Source organism: Callospermophilus lateralis, chromosome X (genome assembly GCF_048772815.1).
Source record: "Callospermophilus lateralis isolate mCalLat2 chromosome X, mCalLat2.hap1, whole genome shotgun sequence".
NCBI lineage: Eukaryota > Metazoa > Chordata > Mammalia > Rodentia > Sciuridae > Callospermophilus > Callospermophilus lateralis.
The window spans coordinates 121,510,193-121,534,735 of record NC_135325.1 but is presented as its reverse complement, the minus strand read 5'-3'; the positions used below and the strand labels follow the sequence as shown (position 1 = coordinate 121,534,735).

General features: G+C 41.9%; 1 protein-coding gene across 1 annotated transcript in view; it reads right to left on the bottom strand.

Annotated features, from left to right (window-relative positions):
• Aff2 (ALF transcription elongation factor 2) overlaps positions 1-24,543 on the bottom strand; it is a 347,505-nt gene that overhangs the window by 25,120 nt on the left and 297,842 nt on the right. Inside the window, exons 11-14 of the mRNA XM_077106520.1 lie at positions 15,108-15,267; positions 11,883-12,893; positions 10,082-10,203; positions 600-822 (exon numbers count right to left, since the gene is read on the bottom strand). Coding sequence (XP_076962635.1) covers positions 600-822; positions 10,082-10,203; positions 11,883-12,893; positions 15,108-15,267 — 1,516 coding nt within the window. The remainder of the gene's footprint in view (positions 1-599; positions 823-10,081; positions 10,204-11,882; positions 12,894-15,107; positions 15,268-24,543) is intronic.

Here is a 24,543-nt window from a genome sequence, read left to right as displayed (position 1 = left end):
CAGAAAATCCAAAGGACTCCATAGTCCTTTAACTGACTTTAGAACTATTATTGTGTGATTTTAGCAAGATTCGCCTATTAAATTCTACCACATTTAGTGACAATTTTTTAAAGCAGTTCATATTTGTAATGTTGAGAGGTAGAAAGATGCCACTGAGAATGCCAGCCCTGGTTCAGTAGCCTTGGGCATCATATTTCATTTACTTTTTTTTTTTCTTTCACTAAGTGATTAGTGCCTACCATGTGTGAGATGATATGGCCAATATTATAGATTGTCTTCCCCAACCCCACAATATGAAGAGACTGGACTAAAGGACATCAAGGCTCTGAGTTTCTGCATATGCATTATGTTTGAGGAAACAAGATGGAAAATTAACCTGGAAGGAAAAATTCATCCTGAATTGAAATAACTGTGATTTTTAAATAATGGAAAGTTTCTGTTTTTGAGTACACATGTACACCTTCAAAAACACACTTCTGTATTTTCTCTGTATGTCTTCCTCCCCTCCGCTGTACGATTCCCTCTGATCTTTTTAGTTAGATGAGCTGGGCTAATTGGTTTCTACCTGACAAGTATAATATTTCTTCCAAGACACTTACATTTACAGATATCCCTTTGAAAGTAGCACAGAATTTGCCTTCGCTTCTCTTAGGTTTGGTAGAGGTGATTTGTCCACTCATGGAGATGTTTTTGTCTTGACTGAAGGGACCATTATTGCCACTGACATTTCTGCGACGTGGAGGGTCCTCTGGCAGTGGGGAAAGTGGAGGAGGAAAGAGTTTTTCTTCTTTTCTTCTATTTGCTCTCCTGGATGAATTATTTCTGTGTAAACAAAATGTGTAAGATACCATAAAGTCTTATCTTACTTTATTCTGATGTCCCCCATGATGCTGGTACTTTCAGCTAAAATGATATTTTAAATGATTACTCTTTCCCTATGGTGAGGAGTATATGCAAAAATGTATCCAGACATAGATATCATTTGGATATCTCTCTATATATATTATAAAGATATACACATACATATATGCGAGAATGAACAAATGTCTTTGAAGCAGAGCTCCATAACAAATGTATATGTCTGATGGGGTGTGCTATAGTATGATATTTGCAACTATTAATTACATTTTTAAAGAAAATATAACACGGACTTTAATACCATCATGTTTCAGGATGGCTCTTACTTATTTTACCCTAGGGCTTAACTGAACAATCCTGTGATAAATGGCACAATAAACAATAAGTTGAAAGATATTTAAAGAAATATTATGCTTATATATTACTTAGAAATAAATTACACATTAAATACTGTTGTAAAATATTATAAATTTTATGTACAAATTGTTCTACCCTAACATGAAGGCATAATGAACATCTGACCTTAAAATGACATATCAAAGTACTCATGTCCTGTACTTTCCAAAACTCCATTTAAAAAATATTCTTCAGGGCTGGGGATGTGGCTCAAGCAGTAGCGCGCTCGCCTGGCATGCGTGCGGCCCGGGTTCTATCCTCAGCACCACATACAGACAAACACGTTGTGTCTGCCAATAACTAAAAAATAAATATTAAAAACTTCTCTCTCTCTCTCTCTCTCTCCCTCCCTCTCTCACACTCTCTCTTTAAAAAAAAAATATTCTTCAGTCATGTTGACACAATACATCTGCTATCTTAAAAGTACTCCCATGCTTTCAAACTGATTTATCTGCCCATTAAATGGGAACCATCAAATAGACTGAGACTTCAAATAAAACAGAACAACTAAAATCTTATGCTAACTGCTTAACATGGTAATTGGGTCATGGATTTTCATTTTAGTTACTGTCTTAGACTAATCAATGAAGATTACTTGAATTTTAATCTTTTCTTAGACAACTAATATTGCACTGTGCAGCCATTTACTTTTCATGATTATTGACTACAATTTTCAATAGCAAATTAAACCAACAAGAATTTATGTTTTCCTCTTGGTCAATTTCAGTCACTGTCTAGAAATATAGATTTGCCATATCTCAAAGCAACAAATCAAAGATGAACAAGCATTCAAGTGGTCTGATTTCCTGAAGTAGAAGTCAGTGTAATCTCCTTGTCCCACTTCCACTGTGTTGCACAAATTTGCCAATTGTAATAATATGTATCATCTTCTCTTTTGTTTCATGAATTTGACCTTATGACATTTTATTGTCATGCAGTGAATTAAAAAAACTTGCTATGAACAAATCACAATGAATTCCGTTTTATGTATAACTATAATGTACAAATTAAAAATAAATCAATAAAATCTTGAATGTTTCTGCCATTATCTTAATTGATTAAAATTAATATGAAAATATTTGCCAATGAATTTTCACAATTACTTTGCAATGTAGAACCATTTTAAGAGTGTTGTGATGTCTATGAAAAATAATGGTAAATATATGGATTAAAATTCTTGTCCATGATGAAGTTCCAATAATATCAGGCCACATGAAGTGTAATAATTACAGAGGTACCTGATCTTTGGGAAATTAGATATACACATGTAAAGCATTGTTTTGGCATCTATAGGAGGCAAAAGGTTCATTGGTTGTAAACATTCGCCCACTACTTTAAGTTGCTGAGAAGGTACTGGGGAGCTGCTTTTGAGGAACAACTATTTTACCATTGGCTACTACAATAAAAACCTTCCCACCAGTCACTGAACTGATCAATGGGCACTTGGTGCATTCTATGCAGCAGATCTCAGTGATCAAGTCCCCTTCTGTCTGGCCATGACTTGGATCCACAAGGCCTTTAGTGACTTCCTTGACAAAAGATACCCAGGGAGCATTTTCAAGAGACCACTGTCACTGCTATGACTTTCAAGTACAAAAACTGTTGGGTGTGTGGGAGACTCCCCCTTCTCGGAGAACATCATGGAATCCCTTACCCCTCCCCCTCCTCTCCAAAGGGTGCCAAGCCAAGAGCACCAAATTCAAAGGTTTTCTCAACCAATCCCTGCAGGACACAGTGTCCACTCGCTGTTCCTGAGTCACCCTGCCAATCAGCACCTGCCACATCCCCTATGCAACCCTTCTTAAGCCAGAGCTTGTAAGCACATGCTCTCTTCTCTCTGTCCTCTTCCTCTTCTTTGTCTCCTTTGTTTACTTTCTCTTTCTCTCTGCTCTCTCTTTTTTAAATATATATATTTTTAGGTATAGATGGACACAACAAAATGCCTTTATTTTTATGTGGTGCTGAGGATCGAACTTGGGTCCCACCCGCCTGTGCTAGGTGAGCACTCTACCACTGAGCCATAATCACAGCCCCTGCCTCTCCCTTTCTTCCCCTTTGGGCAGCCCCCCAAATAAAATCTCTTGGTTGAATCTCCATCTTGAGTGAGTCACTCGCCTTTTATTGGTGCCCTGACTCGGATGGGACTCCCCTGCTTTTAAGCAGGACTCCCATCCCGCTGGAGATCACCACCTGAGCGGAGACCAACCTGCGCCCATCTTCTCCATCGCCTCCTTCACATCCACCATGGGCCAATGAATTGGTGAGTCCCTCCTCCAGACTCCTAAACCCGCCTATGCACAATAACAGGGAACTGGCTGGTGGTGTCTCTCGGGGAGGAATACATCCCACCCAGACCTTCATGGTCACGGTGTTCCTCTTGGAGTCTTCCCCTTCCAACAGGCTTGAGAACTGGCAAACGCCCTCCCCTCCTCGAACATGGGTCTCCTCTTTCCCCCTCTCCGTTGGAAACCCTGGCGCCAGGTGACCCATAGCTCCCAAGGCCCTCCGGGAGGGCCCCTACACCACCAACTCTGCCTCATACATAAAGGAGTTTCAGTGCTTGCTCCAAGTCTAGAGTCTCACTTTTCATGACATTTACAGGATTTTTGGTGAGGACTGTATCCTCGGCCTGGGGTCTCCTTCTGATATTTGGCTCGAGTGGGACGCCCCTCCAGTCAACATAGCACACCCTTCCTCAGAGCTCCATGAGCAAGCGGGAGGGGGGGGGCCTCCTCCCTGCCAGCCCCTCCCCTCTCAAATGCCTCCTCCACAATTTGGACACCATCAGCCTAACCCCGGAGTTCAATCCCAAGAAACTGATAAAATTCTCTACTCAGGATTGGCCCAATTATCCCTTAGGTAACCAAAACTGTTGGCCCCCTATAGGTCCTTAGACCCCACCATTTTGTGGGATCTCTTCAAATATTGTAAGCGATTGAAAAAATGGGCAGAGATTTTATATATTCAGGCTTTCTTCCTCCTTAGCTCAAATCCATCTCTCTGTACCTCTTGCAATCCAAAGTGTGTCCTCTTGGTTTATAAACCCTCCTCTCTTTCTGCCTCCTCATCCACGGATTTCCATCCAGCCAAGAAGCCTCTGTCCGCCATTTTGTCTCACAAACCCCTCCTCCCACCCTCCTCTTCCCTCATCTGCACCAGTCCCCACCCCTCCAGTTCCTCTTTCTTCCGGCCCTGCCCCCACTTCCCCCTGCAGTCCTCCATTCCATGCACAGTCTGTCCAGCAATACCCTACTTCAATTATGGCTCCTTTGAGAGAGGTTACTGGGGCAGAAGGGACCTTTAGGGTCCACGTGCCCTTCTCCATAGCAGACCTTTCACAGATTAGAAACCGCTTGGGTTCCTACACCACCACCACTCTGCCTCATACATAAAGAAGTTTCAGTGCTTGCTCCAAGCCTAGAGTCTCACTTTTCATGACATTTACATGATCCTGGCCAATACCCTTCTCCCAGACACAGGTGTGTGTGGAGGGGTCGGGGGGGGGTGTCTGGGAACAAGCCCATAATTATGCTGATGAGGTTCATCCAACCACCTGGCCCATCCTCTAGACACCAAGGCAGTTCCTGACCAGGACCCTAACTGGGACTACAATACCCCCTCAGGATTAGCCCTGGGGGGCCAATTTTCCACCTGCCTAGTAGCCGACTCAGATGGGCAGCTCAGAAGGTGGTAAATTTTGAAAAACTCCAAGAAAACATTCAGGACAAAAAACAAGAACCCTTCCACCTTCCTAGTGAAAAACCAGCCTCTATCTCAGAGCAAAGCCTGTCCAAGGAAGGGACATGACCTCTGTCCTTGGAAAGACCCACAGAGCACTCCTAGGCACATTCCCACCCTGCTGAGTTGTTTATCTACAAATAACAGGAGAGGTCTGCAGCACCAGGTGTCCCTGACTCAGTCAGGCTAGGTGGGGACCCATGGCAACCCCCTAGCAGCCACCAATCTGCATGAGACAGGGAAATACCTGGGATGCCAGATGACCCTCCCAGTAGTTTATGGTGGTCGATAATGTGTTGGGAAACTGTGTAGTTCAGCAGGAACACCCCTCTTGGCTTAAACCAATCAGTTCAAATGAATCCCCCTCTTGTAGTAACCAATCACCCCTACCCAACTTGTTCCCGCCAGTGAATGTGCTAATCATGTTTTAGAGTTGTTATTTGATTTTCCCACCGTGTGTGATGATTTGCTAAGGGATGCTATGATGTATGTGAAGTCCCTGCCCTCTCCAAAGAATGTATAAAACTGCTGCAAACCCTGGGCTCGGGGCCTCTCAGCGTCACCAGTTGCTGTGTGTGCGTGCGGAGGACCGAGCTAGCTCACAATAAACACCTCTTTGCTGCTTACATCGATCTTGGTCTCTGGTGGTCTTTGGGGGTCCCGAATTCGAACATAACACTAGATAAACTGACTAAGATAACCAGCAATAACTAATTTAGACAATGAGACCCTGATGGCAGACAGGTCTAATGACTGACTTCTTCTCCCAGATCTATCCCCACATTTGGGCAAAACTTAAAAACTGGAACGGGAACCCCTGACCCCTCAGACTGAAGTCCTGGCCACAGCCTTTAAGGTGTACCACAACCGGGATGAGAAGGCCAGAAAGCAAAAAAGCCAGATGCTGGCGCAGGCTTTATGGGGACCTACCCCACAGGCCCCTTCATTTCCGGCCAAACACCCACCACCCAAGGTGGCCCCTGGGCCCTGTTTAAAGTGTGGGACAGAGGGACACTGGGCACAAGAGTACCCAAATCCCAGGCCACCTATGCGTCCATGCTCTAAATGCCAATTAAGGGGTCACTGGGCCATGGAATGCCCTGGCCCTGAAGGGGAGCCAGATCCGCCCCAAGACCAGACATCGATCTTTTGGGGTTGGCAACAGACGACTGAAGGGGCCTTGGGACTCCCTCCCTGACGACCACCATCACCTTTCAGGAGCCCAGGGTCACTATTATGGTGGATAGACAGCTGATTAACTTCTTTTTAGACACAGGGGCCACTTATTCAGTCTTGAGGGTGTTTTAGGGATGCACTGTTCCATCCTGTTCCCCCATTGTCAGGATAGGGGGACAAACAATCCTTCCCCTTAAAACCCCCATGCTTTCTTGTAGGTTTTACCACCATCCTCTCTCTCACCAGTTTTTGGTAATGCCCTAATGCCCCATTTTCCTATTGGGAAGGGACATCTTAGCCAAATTCTATGCCTCCATCACACTCCACCCCAGACTTTCTTTTATCTTGGCCCTTGCAGAAGCAACCCACATGTCCGTAGGCTCCCTTCCTTCTCACCCTCCAGAGGTAAATGCTCAAGTTTGGGACACTTCCACCCCACCTCTGGCTCACTGTGTCCCTGTCAGAATTCATCTTAAGAACCTCAGCTATTCCCTTGTCAACCTCAATACCCTCTTCCAACTAACAGTCTTCAGGGCCTACAGCCCATTATTAAGGACCTATGGTGCAAGGGCTTAATAAGACCTACCCACTCCCCTTACAGCACACCAATTTTGGCTGTAAAGAAACCTAATGGACAGTATCACCTTGTACAAGACCTATGAATTATTAACGAGGCAGTTAGACCCATTTACCCTCTGGTGCCAAACCCCTACCCCATCTTCTCTTCCATTCCTTACTCTTACTCCTACTTCTCAGTCATCGACCTGAAGGATGCCTTGTTCACCATTCCCCTCGCTCACCTGGACCACCCCTAAGACACATCGTTCCCAGCAGCTTACCTGGACAGTCCTCCCTCAAGGTTTCAGAAATGGGCACCACCTCTAACCTCTAATGGAGGGAGCCCAGAATGAGCACCCACCATCCTCCTCCCACAAATACATCTGCTCCACCACACCTGAGAATCCTTTAAAGCTCCACATCTCATGCCTGAGGATCCTTCCCCATTCCTGAGGAGGACCTTCCTCAACCCAAGAAACCCTCACAACAACAGGCCTCACTCTAGTTTCCCCCTTCTCTTTGCCACCCATCTAACCAGACCTTTAACCAGCCTCTCCTCAGGGATTTCCAGCTACTTGCTCCCTCGGAGGACACCTGTCCCTTAGTGAAGGCCTCACCAACGGCTGACGGAGTTCACCGTGGTGGATGTGGAACTACACAATGGAAACACGACTGGGAACGTCACTAGCCTGTCACCCAGGGTTTCTAGGCCCATTCGCTCTCGTGTGCCTCCTCCTGGCCGCCGGTCTTTTCTCAGCCAGTCCCTCTCACTGGACCTCCAGCCAGAAGCTAATGTGGTGCCTCCTCCTCCCTCTTCTCCTTGTCTCGGGGTACCTTTGGTGTTCTTAGGCTCACGTGGAGCACAGCTGGTTCATGGAGTTCCTGGAGGCCCTCCGACAGGACAGCTGGCTGCCTCCCCCATTAGCAGGGACAAGGATTGGATGGAGACTATCCATGACCTATGGCTTCCAGGAACTTCCATCGATTTCAGCCCCAAGGAAATTCACATCTTCAGCACCCTGGCCTTCACAGCTATGCTTCTCTTGTCCCCGCACCCTGACCATCTTTCCCTTCCTTCAGAGGATCTCATCATCCTGCTCCCAACACAAAAACAAAAAGGGAGGAGTGTTGGGTGTGTGGGAGACTCCCCGCTGAAGTTAAGTTTCCATCTCACGAGAACATCACAGAATACCCTGCCCTCTTCCTCTTCTTTCTCTCCTCTCTCTACCCTTTCTTTCTCTCTGCTCTCTTCCTCTGCTCTCTTTCTCTTTCTCTCTGCCTCTCCCTTTCTTCCCCTTTGGGCAGCCCCCCAATAAAATCTCTTGGTTGAATCTCCATCACGGTGAGTCACTTGCCTTTCAAAGACAGTTTTGCATTTTAAGGTAGTTCTTTAAATGGGCCAGAGGAGGACAGCAGACAAGGGAAGTACATTACCACTATTAAGAGATCACTCAAAGGTCCTCCTGATAGGTTAAGTCCTTGAGAAGGGCAGGGTCTCAGCAAGACCCTTCTGTTGGATGATGGGGAACACCAGCTATCATAGTCTGATGTAGCATCTTTGCTAAAGTTAGAATATTCATTTACAAAAGTGTTGTCACAGAGACATTTGTAAGGACTTAGTGTGAAGGATCAGAGGCACAAAGGATCAGACAAGGCTTGAGGAGAGGATTCCCAAAAGAAGATCTCTAAGAGATCTCTCTTTACTTCTTTCTTCACATGTCAGTTCCAACATGTGAATTTGTTTGCTGAGCATAATGGTCTGATTTAGACCCTCCCTGAATAATGAATGCTCCCAAGGAAACACTGCTTTCCTGCCTATTAGAAAAGCAGAGAAACTAAAAACTGGATTAAAACCACCATTTCATGAGAACAAACTCAAATCACTAGATATTTACTTAGTACTTTGTCATCTTTCTTCCACCAGATGGAGGAAGTAAAATATCACTCTGCTTACTAGTAAGGAGACTAGCAGCAAGGAGTAAGGGTGGTAGCTCTGCCTCTTCCTTTTGCCTGGGACTAAGAAACTAAGGCCACTGCAGCTATGCCATTTTAGTTCTTCCTCTTGGAAAGAAGGAAAGCTCTGGAATGTCTGTTTGACCATCAAGGTCTAGACTTCCTCATATGCCTGGCCCACCATGAGAGGAAGGGTATCAGCTTGATCCCCTGTAAGGGTTTCCAGTTGTGAGAACTCCAAGTATGTAAATGGATGCTTCAGAGCTACTTACACCAGAGAGTAGAGACATGCCTCACAAATAGCCATGCATCATCAGGGAGAGGGTTGGCTCTGGGTCTAAATCTCATGGTTGTATAAAGGAAATCTAATGGTAATTGGGCTTTTCCTACCTTTCATCTCAAAACAACAAGGATCTAGACCAATGTGAGCTGAAAACTTATTTCCAACATCTGATCTGTGGCAGATTGATGCCATATCACTGATGTTAAACAGTAATCTGTGAAATCAATTGTTAGCAGCAGTTAGCCAGATTGCCTCTCTGCTCTGGGCTGCTAATAGGCTCCAAAACTGGGCTGTGATGGAAGTAATCTCTAATGTTGAATGAATTTATGGCAATAATTACCCAGATGGAATGGTTCAAGTGGCTGACATGATTGTTAGTTAAGTGATATTTATAAGACAGAAAGTACTCAGTCACAATGCTTGGAAGAAACAGAGGGCAGGACTTTTGGGAGGAAGGCTGATGCTATCTGAGCAAGGAGGGTACAAGGAGGCACATACAAAGAAGGGGGAGGTGCCAGCTTGCTGGAATTAACATATCCATCCCTAAATTTCTCTCCCTGAAACAGAACTGCCCCAGGGGAAGAGCGAGTTCCCTCCTGGACAGCTCATCTCTGGCCTCTCTAAACATGCCATTCCCCTGGCTGCTGTTTTTCCAGCTTTGTGTTAACATCCAGTAATGACATAAAAAAACAGCTATGTCATTCTGTGAAGACAAAGGGGTTGTTTCTCCAGGGAAATTGTTTAAATCACCCTCAAAACTGAACCTTGGCCAGAAGCAGGTGATCTGGTTATAGCAATAGGCATCTCAATGCTTTCCTTTTTCAATTCACTTTTTTACCTTTCACTTATTGTAAAAAGCCCATATCAGATGATTTTGGTGATAAATATGAGTTAGAATAATGAAACACTGTTAAAAAGATCTTAGGCACCCAAAACCTTTCCATTCTTTATTGTATTCTTGTTAGACCATTGATCAGGAACAGCTCTCAGGACTGAACTGAGTGACTCATATTCTATGCCTTAACATTCCTCTAGATGGTATGCCCCAAATAAGTCCAAATGGGGCTTTGTAAAAGTCAGAACTATTATGCGTAGACATCACACACAGGGTAAACTTACTCTCTAGTGTTGGGAGGCTTGTGGGGTGGGGCTGGTGAGATGCAAGGGGGAAGCAAGCAGATAGTGGTGGCTTCCTCCAGGCGTTGCTTCTTCTCAGGGATTTTCTCTGCAACTTCTGCTGGCTTTGATGGAAAAAAGAATATACAGAACTTGAAATGCTTGGTGCATTGAGACAAGGATGTTTCACACGTTAAAAATGAACAAAATAGACAGTTAGCTTCTAGTTTAACTTCTAGATTAAGTAGGGGAGTTAAATGTGCACCTTTGATCAGACAGAAAAGCAATCAACCTAGTCCTACTGAGAAGTTGGCATGTGAGAGAGGTAAATGGTGATATGAACCTCTGATTAAAGATTGGCTGGGATGGGAATGTCATAACAAAAGTAAAGAGGCTTTATCATTTTTAAACATTTCTCTCATCAATAATGTCTTCACAAATGAGTACCTATGAAACTAACATTATAACTCTAGCATGGCATAAATACTATCCAAACACCAATGGCATTGTGGTTGACACATAGAAGCTGGTCCTATGACAAACAATATACAAGGAGCAAGGAAATTGAGGCACACACAGGCATGCCTCTGGACATTTGCATGTGTTGGTTCTGATGGTACATTTTCAAGCCTGGTTATATCATTCTCATGACCAAGAGAGAAGCATCCATGGCAGGGCAAGAGGCCCAGATGTCTTTTTCCTTATTTTGGAATACTCTCATTGGATATATTAGTGCATGACTAAGAGATAAACCTTCTGCTATTCAATCCCTAAATTAAAGTTGAATGGAGTCTTAAATCATTCTTGCAATATCCGATTCAACAGACAAATATTGGCTCTGGTTAGCCTACAACTCATTGAGGAATCTGAATCACTTTTGGTATACTAAAGTCTCTCCTGGAAAGACAGAAGATATGGGGAAAGGACTAGGAATCTTTGTCTAGCTACTGTGGCAGCTGTTAGAAATAAGTTGTTGGAATATCACTGACACAATGTTATTCTAAAATAAAAAAAAATCCTGACATAAATCAGGACAAGCTTATTGGCCACAAATTCATCTCTCTGGAAATATTCCAAACAAATGGATTTCCCCTTTTTGATGATACTTTGTTGTTCTAGAATTCAGCACAAACCACCTATAGGTAAGGTTTTCACAAGGCAAGCCTCCCACAGTGGTCAGTGATTCTAGCAGGCTGGGCAAAATATAGGTCTGGTTGGAGCCAGGATAATTAGATTGTGTTACTGTTTGTCCAGAGAAATGAACAAACTTAGAGGATGCATTGGACATTGTGGCTAGTCCATGAGATAGGAGCAGCTCCTGGAACTAGCTACCTGGGGAAGGGAACTCCATATATTCTTCTTTACTGATCATCATAACGTCTCATGTGCCATGCTGGACACTCTTGCCACTGGCTGCCAAACCCTGGTCATTCCCAGTGCTTCATCCCTGGTCACATATCTAATATTGCATCTCCTCTAGAATGCATTGTTGCTTTCTCCAAAATAAGATTCAAGCCATGTGCACTGGTGAATACCTGTAATCTCAGTGGCTCTGGAGGCTGAGGCAGGATGATTGCAAATTGAAAGCCAGCCTTAGTAAATCAGCAAGACCCTATGCAACTTAGTGAGACCCCATCTCAAATAAATAAATAAATAAATAAAAAGGGATGGGGATGTGGCTCAGTACTTAAGTGCCCCTGAGTTCAATGCTCAATACCTCCCCCCCCAAAAAAATGAGACTCAAGATCATGTTAGGCAACAGTCACTGGTCATGATCACTTGACAGTCCCATTGGACAGCTTACCTTGTGCTTACGTTTGCCCTTAGGGGCTGTTTTTTCTGTAGCTGCAGTAGCACTCTGGCGCTTGGGTTTTGAGGCAGTTTCCTTATGGTCTGGCTTGGCAGGTGCTGCTGGTAGTGTATTGTGGCCAGGCACTCTAGAAAGCAAGTCAAGGTCGATCTTCACCCAGAGGTTTTTCAGATTCTCCTGATCTCGCAGAGGGGACAGAAGCTCTGTTTGCATGACAGGAATGGGGGAGAAAGCTGGCTCCTCATTACTGACAGATAAGTTGTTGTTGCTGCTACTGCTGCTGATTAAGGTGCTGAGGGTCAGGCCAGCCCCAGCAGTTTCCCTGGACTTGGTAGTATTAGATCCAGGAACAATGCAAGGAGGCAGGACTTTGATCTGCAGGGTCTCTTCCTGATCTGTGTTGGAGTCAGATGTGGACGAATCTGTTTCAATGAATTCCCGAGACTTTGGCACGATCTTTCCAGGGCCTCTGTACTTCTTTTTCTCAGCAGCCAAAGGTATGTGAGGCCTTGGTTCTTTCCTAGGGACTGGTTTGTGGGCCGTGGCTTTGTTGCGGCTTCTTGGTGGCTCAGGAAGCTCCAAGCTTTCTTTTTCTTTGGAAGTGCTGCTGGTAATATTTGGTTTAGGCCAGGTAAACTCCTCAATGCTGCTGTTTTTCTCGACTTTTTTGGGCTGTTTCTTTCCAATTGTCCTTTGAGAAGCTGTCTCCACAGTTGTTGACAACTTATGCTTTAAAGCCTTTGTTTCTGGAGTTTTTGGGGTGGGCCGTGGTCGGGCTTTCTCCCTAATGAGACTCAGGAGTGGCCTTTCTTTGGGTTCAGCCAGAACCTGGCTGGGGTTGGATTTTACTTTGATCTGGACTTCCATTGGTTGGATGATTGGAGGAGGCAGAGAGATGGTCTCCATGGGTGTTTCATTTTGGCCACAAATAAATGACTTGTTCTGAGATGTCACTTTGTTAAGCCATTTGTCAAGCTGCCACTTGTTGGTTGAGGGTGGCTCAGGCTGTAGATTGATAAAATGAAACAAGAATGAATTTTACATTTAGGGAGAATTTAAGAGAACCCTGAGTACAGGGGCTCTTTGCTAATAAAAGCTTTGGATGCTAAGGTACCATTCACACACACACATACACACACACACACACACACACTCATATGTGCATGCACACAAACTTGTACTATCCACAATAATCAAATTAGATAGACCAATATAAACCAGTTGCAGTCTACTTATTTAAATTAAGTTCTGCTCTTCTTCTGAAAATATTCTCCACTCTAGCCAGGGAGGCAAGAAATATTTGCAAGGAGAAAGTTTCAAATGGTAAGTAGGGGTGCCTCAGATAGAAATCTGTTCCCAAATTGCTGGGAATCATCACTCAATCTCTCACTAGGAGGTAGAGGCAATGGTCTCTGATCCTGAAAGGAAATTTAAATGTGCCTCAAGTGTAATTCAAAAGGAAAAGCTTTCCATCTACCAAAGTGCCAATGCCTCCTATATGATGCTGTAATTCACTACAAACAGACCAAGCCTTTTGTATTTTTACTGAAGGATAAAAAGATTTGACTTCCAAAAAAACCACTGCACTTTTCTAGGTATATGGGCAATAACCAATTTATGAGGATATGCATGCAGACATTAGTGTCTACTGTTAGGCCATGGAAATGATGCATACAATTCAGATTCTTTATTCCACCTCTGAATCACGCCAGTTGAACAGAAAAGAACCACCATTTTTATTATAAGAAATCTTTTGAAAGCCATCAGGTGAGGCTTATGGCACCAGCCAATAGAGGGTGACAGAATTAAAAACACTTGAGTAGCTATGATTTCAATCAGCACAGGACAATGGTAGATAAAAGTTGAGAAAATTGTATTGGGTACCATTTTTGGCAGCATAGCACCAGGGCCATAAATCCTGGCTCTGGCAACACACTGGGTTTCAGTCCTGGCTCTAGTATTGTATATCTATGAGATCTTTGGAAAATCATTTTTTAACCACTCAGAAACTTATGCTGTCATCCATAAAATGGAGAACTAGCAAGTAACATACAAGGTTGTTAGGAAGATGAAAGTGAGAAAATGCAAGGCAAGAGCTTAGCACAGTACCTGGCACATGGCCCATGTTCAGTGTTTGCTGTTATTAATAGCAGTGAGATTATTAGAGTCTCCTTCTGTTATTTCTTTCTGATTGTTGAAAAACAAGTGTATAAAAGAGCCATGGAGTATGGAGTGGGATTTTCCTCCTGCGTCAGGTGCAGGCTCAGGGCACCACAGCAGCTATGAACTCAGGATGGGAAGGGAAAAAATCATTTTTTTTAACCTCATAAATACTATTTTGGTAGTTTATGGAGCCGTGTTAAATGTCTACATGAATTTTTATAAAACATGTTTGATGCCAATTGAAATTTTTAAAAAGTCTGTGACTTCTTGTGGTGGTTTGGATTTGAGGTGTCCCACAAAAGCTTCTGGGTTAATGTAGGAAAGTAGATGATTTGATTATAAGAGTATAACCTTATCAGTCCATTCTTCTTTGAATGGACTGGGTGGTAACTGTATGTAGGTGGGGTGTGGCTTGAGGAGTGGGTCATCAGGGGTGTGCCCTGCAAGGGTGCATCATCTTCCCTTTGGCCCTTGTGCCCTCTCCTCTCTCTCTCTCAGATTCTTCGCTTCCATGGGCTGAGCAGCTTTCCTTCCTTCTGCCACAATGTTCTACCTCACCTCAGGTCCAGAGTGATGGAACTGGCCAAGCATGGACTGAACCTCTGAAACCATGAAAATGTTTTGGTCACAATGACTAAAAGCTAACACACCTCTCAATTATTATTTTACCTTTAAGGAAAGACATACTTTTTGAGTCTACCTTGTCTAGTGGCAATTCATTAATAACTGAAATCTAGGCCAAGGGTTGACATCCCCAGTGCATTTTGATTGACTTTGTTGGTTCTCTCAAAAGAGAGGCTGCCATCCCAGTCATCATTATTCTAGTTTTACACATAAAGAAGTTTGAGGGTCAGAGTAGCTGGGTCCTACAGCAGTCAGTCACATAGCAAGGAGTGTATATGTTAGGGCTTACACAAATGCATGTTTAGAGAAAAAAAATGCCATAAAATACCTGGATGTTTTTCTGAAATAGTTATTATCCTGAAGCAATTATTGTACTGAAACTGTGTGTGCTTGGATTGGGGTGTTGCCTGCGGGACAAACAACTTCACCCACCTCTGGAGTGGTCACACGAGGTGCCTCGTTGGCTTCACTGTCAGTCGTGCTGCTTTCAGTGTCTGAGTCAGATTCAGAGCTGCTCTCCGACTCGCTAGAGCTGCCAGATCCCCCACTGGCTTGCACTGCAGGTGGGGGCTGTGGTGTGGCCAAGGGTGGGCTGAAAGAAAAATGACAGAATTTATTACTTCATTCAGTTTGAAACTAGACGGAAAGAGCCCACTTCAATATAAAGGCCTATGATCTCTGAACTACAGGCAAAGTAGAGTGTATTGTACCATTTATAGACAGGAAATGTAAAGCTCCGGAGGCCCAGTGGCTGGTCCAAAGTCAAAAGTTTGTTTATAATCAGGTCAGAACTGGGCATGGTGGTACACACTTGAAATTCTAGCTACATGGGAGGTTGAGGCAGGAAGACAACAAGTTTGAGGCCAACCATTACAACTTAACAAAACCCTTTCTCAAAATAAAATAAAAAGGACTGGGGATGTGGCTCAGTGTTAGAATACCCCTAGGTTCAATCCCTGGTATTCTTCCTAAAGGAAAAAAAAAAAAAAAAAAAAGAAACAGGTCTGTGTATACCCGAGTTTCTTGGCTTCCTCACATCAGTGGCTTCCCTCCCAGAGAAGACTTGAATCCCTTCATTCCACAGGAAATCTTTAAGCCAAGGTTGCCTGCTTTCTGGATGTAGATATAGAAGTAGATCCTTAGATGCTCAATTGTTCCATTTACTTATTTCAGTTGAGATACTTTTTTTTTTTCATTTTCTGTTGCCATCTTTTTCAAAACCCCACAAGCCTATCCAAGGGCTCTTATCTTACCTAATCCCAGTATGGTCCCATTATTAAGGATAGGCAGGGTGAGCCCTCATTTTTATTGGAGGGAACTGAGGCCCAAGGAGGAGGAGTGAGTTGCTTCTGCATCACAGCTAGTTAGAGAACGAAGTTAGCACCTAGTACCATCCCTGCTACCTCCCTCAAAGGACAGAGTCTGGGCTGAGCACACTCACTGCCAAGAGCCCAATGCTCAATAACAAGGTGAGAGTTGGTCCTTGATTACTGTGTGTTGGGTAAGATAAGGAAATGAAAGAAAGCACTTTTTGTTTCTTTCACCATTTTTGTAAACTCTTTGTGAAACTCTTACCAGGAGGTATGATCCTAAGGGACAAACTATCTCTAATGATTGATTTTAAATTTGTAAAGCTGACCAAGCAAAGCATTGAGAAAGTGACACCATTTGCTACTCTGCCTTTATTGAGAATCAATACTCCTCCTTACCAATCATTTGCTCTCTGTGCCCTGTAACAAATCAACTTCAGCTGCCTCATGGCACTCTGGGGTATGTGGTTACCTTTCTGTCCTTTCACTCATTGTCTCTTTGGACTGATTTCTGTTCTGCTTTCCCTCAGAAAAAGGGCTCATTGGAGGAGTGTTCTAATCTCCCTCTATCTCTTCAGTTCAATTCCTCTTTGGAGATCAGTTGCACTCATGCTAAGGGGTGGGGTGGAGGCTAATGCATATTCCTAGGTCTGGCCTATCTTTCTGCCTGGCTATCCCTCTGGCCCTCCCTGCCTCTCACGTATGACAGCAATTTGCCTGGTTCTGCCACGTCACATTCCCCATATCTGAGGGAGCTATTCATTCAGGAGAGCCCAATCTTTGTCTAGGAGATGACTTTGTTCTGTGACCCACTTTCAAAAGTGGAAAAGATGAACCCCAAGGATACCCCTTCCTAAGACTCTGGAAGCCACAACTTTATGCCTTGCCTGAACCCAATTGAGTTCATGTGCCCATACTGTGCCTTAACAGAGCCTCTTCTTGAACATTACAGCTCTAATCAGTTGTGCTAGAGCTATACTAAGCTATTACTTGAGAAAGAACAAGATTCTTTTGAGGCCAGCATGTACTCCCCATCAGCTACTATTTACCAGAGAGCTTTTCCATTACTTGTGCCTCCATCCTTAAAGACTGGCCCTTAAATCTCCCAGGTAGGCATTTTATTTCATATAGTTAAAGAAAGCTAATTTTTAAAATTAGACATGCTATCTGAAAATAGATTTTGGGGAAGCACGTGAAACAAGGGGACTATATCTCCTGAGAGCCTGTGTGTGTTTTCACCAACAGGGGTAGAGAAGGAAATCCATAACGGTGCTCTTATTTCCCTGCATTCCTTTGCAGATCTCTCTTTAATGTCACTGATGGTTTTGTATATTTATGCAAAGTATCCTTTAATTTGAATTAATTGTTTTTATCTTTAGTTGCTAAATAAAGATTGAGAGAACATATCTAAGTGAGACAAATCCAGAGATTAGGTTAATGTGGCCTCAATTCCCCTCAAATTGAGTTTCATTTATAACATGGAGTATTTGCAATACTTACAACACTGGGTGGTGGATGGAGGGGGAAAAAATCTAATTTAGATCTAAATTTATGATTTTCAAGTGGAAGTATTGAGATTTTGGGGGAAATCTCTAGTATTCTTTCACAACTATGAATTAATTTCTGGTTTCATATAAGAAGTTGGTCATCCTTATATTATCAAACTAAAATAGATTCTGGATTTACTTTGGGATACTTCTGGATAGAATTCTCATTTACTGGGTTATTTTGGGGCAATTTATATAAGAAACAAAATAATACCTGGGATTATTCACTCAGACTTAAAACACTGATGTTTTATTTACCAAAATCAACTCATTTCTCAGCTAAATCAAAACAAAATTGTCACAGATTTATTAGAAAACTCTGTGTGTGTGTGTGTGTGTGTGTGTGTGTGTGTGTTTATTCTTTATCCAAAGCCCTTCTGAGGACAAATGCATTTTGGTATTGAAAGTTTTAAATCTTAAAAATTAACATGGTAGATATAACATATACATAAATATATACAATGCTCCCTGTGGGATATGGGGATGCACTCCTTAATAAATCTTAATATTGCTCACAGTAACATTCACATAAGATAAATAAACAAGTACTTTAAATACATATCCTAACATCAGTTTAGGTCAGTCTTGTTGTCAAATGAATTTGTTTCAAACATAGAAAATAATATTTTTCAGAATTATGATTAAGAGGTTATGAACATTGATATAAATCATATAAAATTAACTATAATTATATTTATATGTACATATAGATATAGACATGAAATAAAGACTATTTCCAACATAAGAGCAACCTTGACTGAGACCCAATGAAATGATACCTGAAATTATTTATTTTAAGATTCCTTACAGCTAAATCTGTTTTGTATGTTCCCAGGTAGGACTGGATTGCTAGTTGATGTGGACAATGAACATAGAAACTATATGGAGAAATATATCAGCCTTTCATATCCACACAGAGACACATGAGAATGAGAGGGAAGGTAGACTTTAATTCAGGGAGTACACCAGGAGAATTCACACTTGGAGTGAAGGAATTCAGTGACTTAATGAGAAAAATTGCTTTCTCAGGGCAGTTGTGCAGTTGACAGCAGGGAGAGCCAACATTTTTGGTTGTTTAAATGGAGGGAAATTCTCTCCTGAGCACCTTCCTTTTCCTCTACTGTCCATCTGCACCTAGTCTGCTGAGGAATGCAGGCATATATGAGTCTAGGTCTTACTTCCTTGTGTCCAGCTGGGGCTATTGTACAGCCAAACTTTCAAGTTGATGAAACATCACAATATTTCACTTTCAATTCTTTTTTTTAAGAGAGAGAGAGAGAGAGAATTTTAATATATATATATATATTTTAGTTTTCGGCGGACACAACATCTTTGTTTGTATGTGGTGCTGAGGATCGAACCCAGGCCGCACGCCTGCCAGGCGAGCACACTACCGCTTGAGCCACATCCCCAGCCCACACTTTCAATTCTTCATGAAAAATTGTTAAGCTGTTCAGTTAGATAAATTCTTACTTCTGCCATATTTTCTTTCATATGTTGATAATTTATTTTCCAAATGTATATTAAAGGGACAATTATGGTTTGGATGTGAGATTTCCCCCAAAAACTCGTGTGTGAGAAAAGACAAGAAAGTTTAGAGGTGAAATGATTGGATTATGGGAACCTTAGCTTAATCAGTGCATTAATCCACAGCACAGATAGGGACTAACTGGGTAACCATAGGCAGATAACATATGGATAGAAGAGGTGGGTCATTGTGAGTGTACCTTTGGGATATATATTTTGTCCCTGGAGAATGGAGCTGTCTCTCTTTCTGCTTCCTGGTATCATGTACTGAGCCACTTTCCTCCATCATACTCTTTTGCCATAATGTTCTGTATCACTTTGGGCCTGGGAGAATGGAATCAGCCATCTATGAACTAAGACCTCTGAAACTGTGAGCTCCCCAATAAACTTTTCCTCCTCTATAGTTGTTCTTGTCTGATCTTTTGGTCACAGCAGCAAAAAAGATGACTAAAACAGATATTGGTACCAGGAATGGGACCATTGCTGTGACTAACCTGACCATGTGGCTTTTGTGGAAGGAATTTTGAGATGTTAAGAGTTGTAAGCTGGAAAAGCTTTAGACTGTTATAAGCAGAGCTTAATGGATGACTCTGGTGGTACCTCAGAAGACTAGAAGGCCAATAGACTGAAGACAGTAAAGATAGAGCTCAATAAAGAAAGAAAACTCTCTTGGAAATTGGACTTGAGCCCATTCATGTTACTTTAGGGCTAAGAAGTTGTCTAAATTTTGCCTGTATCCTTTCTGTGATGCTAATTTTTAAGGTGATGAACTTCTTAATCTGGTGGAAGAAATTCTACGCAGGATAGCACTCAGGCAGTGGCATGGATATTGCTGACAGCTTTTAGCCATGGTTATTTTGATAATCAGGATCAGAAAGCAAAATAGAAAGATTTGAGTAACTTGCATTTTGACCAGAAGACTGAATAAAACTGGGGCTAAGGAATGTGTGGGTGTTAAAGACATTATAGTCACTAAAGAAGTACTTAAGATTTTGCCCAGAGACAATAGGAAATATGGCTTAAAGACAGATCAGGAATTTGTAAGACCAAACCCATCTCAGGCTTAAGGGTGTAATAATAAAATTTTTTTTTGAGAAGAGAACAAGGATGCACCCTGGCTGGACAGAGAGGCCTAGGAATTTTTTCCAACATGTTCAGCTGCCCAGGCACTCAGAGGCTACTGCAGCCAGGGTCCCTGGAGGCATGGCTACTGCTCAAGACAGTGGCAGCCCTTGGCATCAACCCCAAGGTGCTGGTTCTGCAGATTGCAGGATGCTGGAGTTAGGGGGTCATGGAGGCTTACACTGAGATTTCAAAGGAAGGCCTAGGAGGCCAGGCAAAGTGTACCTGGGTTGGAGTCCCTGTGGGCAGCCCCTGAGAGTGGTGAAAATATGAGAAGGAAGTGACAGTGCAGACCCCCAAGATTAAAAAATGCCAGTAATCTGGGATCTCTGCTGAGGAAAGCTTCAAGAACCCAGCAGAAACAAACCAAATGAGAAGTCCTGTGGGCTTCAACTAGCAAGACCACAGAGACAGGGCTACAAGCCCTTTGGAGAGAGCTGGATTTTAGTCTTGATTGGTCTCATCCCTTCTTTCTATGTTCCTATTTCTCCCTTTTGGAATGGAATATTTACTCGATCTCTTTATATATTGGATGCATATAACTTGCTTCTGATTTTTATAGGAACTCATGCTGGGAGTTTGCTTTGAGTCTCAGAGGATGCTAGAACTGTTGAGACTATGGAGACTCTTAGAAATAGCCTAAATGTATTTTCTATTATGAGAGGGAATGAGATTTTGGGGACCAAGGGTGGAATGTTGTGGTTTATATATGAGATGTCACCCAAAACCTCATGTGTGAGACAATGCAAGAAACTTTAGAGGTGAAATTATTGGGTTATGGAAACATTTTCTAGTCAATGCATTAATCTAGTTGAACTAGGAGATAACCTGGGTGATAGAGTATGGCTGAAAGAGATGGGGCATTGGGGATGTACCTTTGGGATATATATATATATATATATATATATATATATATATATATATATATATATATATATATATATTGTCCCTAGAGAATGGAGTTTTCTCTCTCTGCTTCCTGGTACCATGTCCTGAGCTACTTTCTTTTACAATGATGTTTTGCTTCATTTCAAGCCCCTAGGAAGGAGCTGTCCATATCTGGACTGAGACCTCTGAAACTGTAAGCCCCCAAATAAACTTTTCCTCCTCTAATTGTTCTTTTAATGTCTTTTGGTCATGGCAGTGAGAAAACTGACTAAAACAGTGACTGAATGAATCTAGTCCATGCAATACTTTAATCTGCCAAGGAGGGAAAGGTTAATGTGCAATTGGCACATTCTTCACTCACCAAGACTTTATTAAAATTATTTCCCATACATCATTTACTATCACAGTTTTTAAAGAATTTAACCTTTATTTTATTTATTTGTTTATTATTGTTTATTTATTTTTATGTGGTGCTGAGGATCAAACCCAGGGTCCCACCCATCTCAGGCAAGCACTTTACCACTGAGCTACAACACCAGACCTACTATCATATTTGAATAAAGCATTTTTAAAATAAATGATAGTTGTTACAATGCAGATAACCTGTGATACTAAAAACCACTATCATTTAATATATGAAACCATGTACTCCATACTCTGTAAATATTAAAAGTATACTCTGAATGTACCTCTAATGTAATCAAACATCTCCAAGGTTCCATATTTGTAAGGATTTTGAAGTCAACTGCTCAACCTTTTCAAAGATCAGTTTTGCTACTCTGCTCATCAGAATCATCCATCTTACTGAGTTGAGTGAAGCTTCATCTTAATTAACTAGTTCTTCATGGTCACAGGCCAGTGTGACCGTAAAGAAGTTGGCTTAACAAGTTAGTGATCCTAGTAGGGGATTTTGAGGCTTGGGAAGTATATTCAAGACCCAGCCAATGGGAGAGTACCAGGGGAAAACAATGGGATTTAAGAGATAGTTCCATCACCTTAGTTTTTAGACATGACTATCTCTATACTTATATTGATCAAGCCTCTTCAGCAACAATGGAATCAACCTGCAATACCATAATTAATGAGTAGATGCAAGAAAAATGAAGACTCTGGGAACTATATTGAAGAAACTGGGAAACTGACAGAGAAAGTTTTGGGGTTGGGGAGGGCCATGGTTCATAAAGTCTTCAAATAATCTGTCTTCAAATGTCTGTCCTATGGGAAATGCAGTAGACCTGTTCTGAGCACCCTCCAAGATAAATTAGGATCAGTGAGTTAGAGATCAAGTCAGGAAGATTTCACTGCAACATTAGGAATAACTTTGAAAAACCTACATCTGACCACAGAAAGAATGCAATACCCAGCTTAAGTGACCAAACATGTGAGAAGACATTCCTACAATTCAATCTGCTCCTTAAGGACCTGTTCTTGACAACATTTTATGAGCACAAACATTAGAGAATAAAAACTGCATTTCTTTTTTTTCAATTTTTTTATTGGTTGTTCAAAACATTACAAAGCTCTTGACATATCATATTTCATACATTAGATTCAAAAACTGCATTTCTGTAGGACTGGTTTTTATAATTCTGACTTTACTAATTCAGATTAACGGCCTTGAGGAAGTCCAACATCTGCATCAGTACTGTTTGAGTCTAATTCTAATTTAACTGAAAATTCCTTTCTCAGGAGATAAACTAGGATGATGAGCTGGCCATTCTGCTCAATCAGGCTGTGTGGGCATCGAAAAGGAAAGGTTTTAGAATGGGTAATGACTCTGTAGTGGGAATCGTGCATGGGGAGATTCAACAGGCAAGGCCACAGGGTATTGATTTGGGCAACACATTTCACAAGGCCCAGATCTTGCCCAAAACATGTAGCATGGGAAAGTCCTGCATTAAACCCTTGACTTCAGTTGAGATTGTACATTTCATCAACATGACCTTTTTCCAGTTTTATAGAGATCAATGTCTGCCTACCACATAATTTGGAATGGTTTTACATTTGAGTTCATAATTAAGTTGTAAAGGAATGGCCCTGGAACAGAGGAACCAACATCCACAGTTCATATTGCCTCTCTTTCTCCCTTATTTTTCTTTTTGAACTCATAGTTTTTGAACTGGAGACACCATACTAGGTCATGAGAGGCAGGCATTCTGAACCCTGAACCTATTCCAGCCAGTGGGTAGGAAGAATCTATTTTTGCTCATGTCAGCAGTTTTGAAATCTTCTGGTTTCTCTTCCAATCCCTAAAATTCATTTAGCCCATTTTTCCAATGAAAAGTGTATCAAAGAATAGAGAGCAACATAGTATGTAAGCAGAATCATAACATATAAATCATAAAAGCAGAATTGTTCTGGTATAAACAGGGAATATGGGGATTGCATAGGGGTACTGTCCAAAGAAGCTTGCTCTCCTCCCTGGGATGGCCCCTGAAAACCATTTGAAGCAAAACACTTTATATCCAAATAGTATCTTAAGTATCTCAAAATCAAGTGTATTTTGTAGAAATGCTGTGATTCAATTGCTGAGCAGAGAGTCAATCATTATCTAGTTTGTAATCCAACATAGCTTTCTATAGATAATTCTTTGTTCAAAATGTATATAGTGGGTAATTGTCATGTTATGTGATCTTGCTGTGTGGAATAGACTCTGCTCAAGTTATTTGCAAAGTGTAATGAGGAGATGTTTACATATTCACTCATACTCCTTTTCACACACAAGTTACTGTACCTGAAATTGTTTAAAGCCCAGAATGAGTGAAGTGATCTGTGGTTGGCAGAATAATGACTGACCCAAACATGTCTATATTCTAATCCCTGGAACCTATGAATATGCTATGTTACATAGCAAAAGAGATTATGTAGATATCAATAACTTAAGTATTTGAGGTGGGGATAATATCCTGGGTTTTCTAGGTGGCCCACTATAATCAAGGGGTCCTTAACAGTAGAAGAGAGGATCAGAGTAATGCAATATGAGAAACATTTGACCTACAATCCTGGCTTTAAAGATGAAGGAAGAGGGATAAAGACCAAGGAATGAGGCAGCCTCTATAAATTGTAAATAGCCCTCAGTTTATAGCCAGCAAGAAAAGAGTTGGATCCCACAGACACAAGGAACTGAATTCTGCCAATAACTCAAATGAGCGGGAACCTGTTTCACCCTTAGAGCCTTCAGAAGGAAGGCAGCTACAAGTTTGATTTTAGCCTTCTGAGACTTCTGATTCTGACCTCTAGGACTCTAAGAGAACAAATTTGTGTTGTTTTAAACCACTAAGTCTGAGGTAATTAAAAAAATTATATATATTTAACGTGGTGCTAAAGATTGAACCCAGAGCCTCCCACATACTAAGCAAGTGCTCCACTGCTGAGCTACAGCCACAGCCCCATGAGGTAATTTTTTATGAGTGTTAGAAAGCTAATACAAAATACACATAATTAAAATTTTGAGCACAGCAGCTTATACCTGAA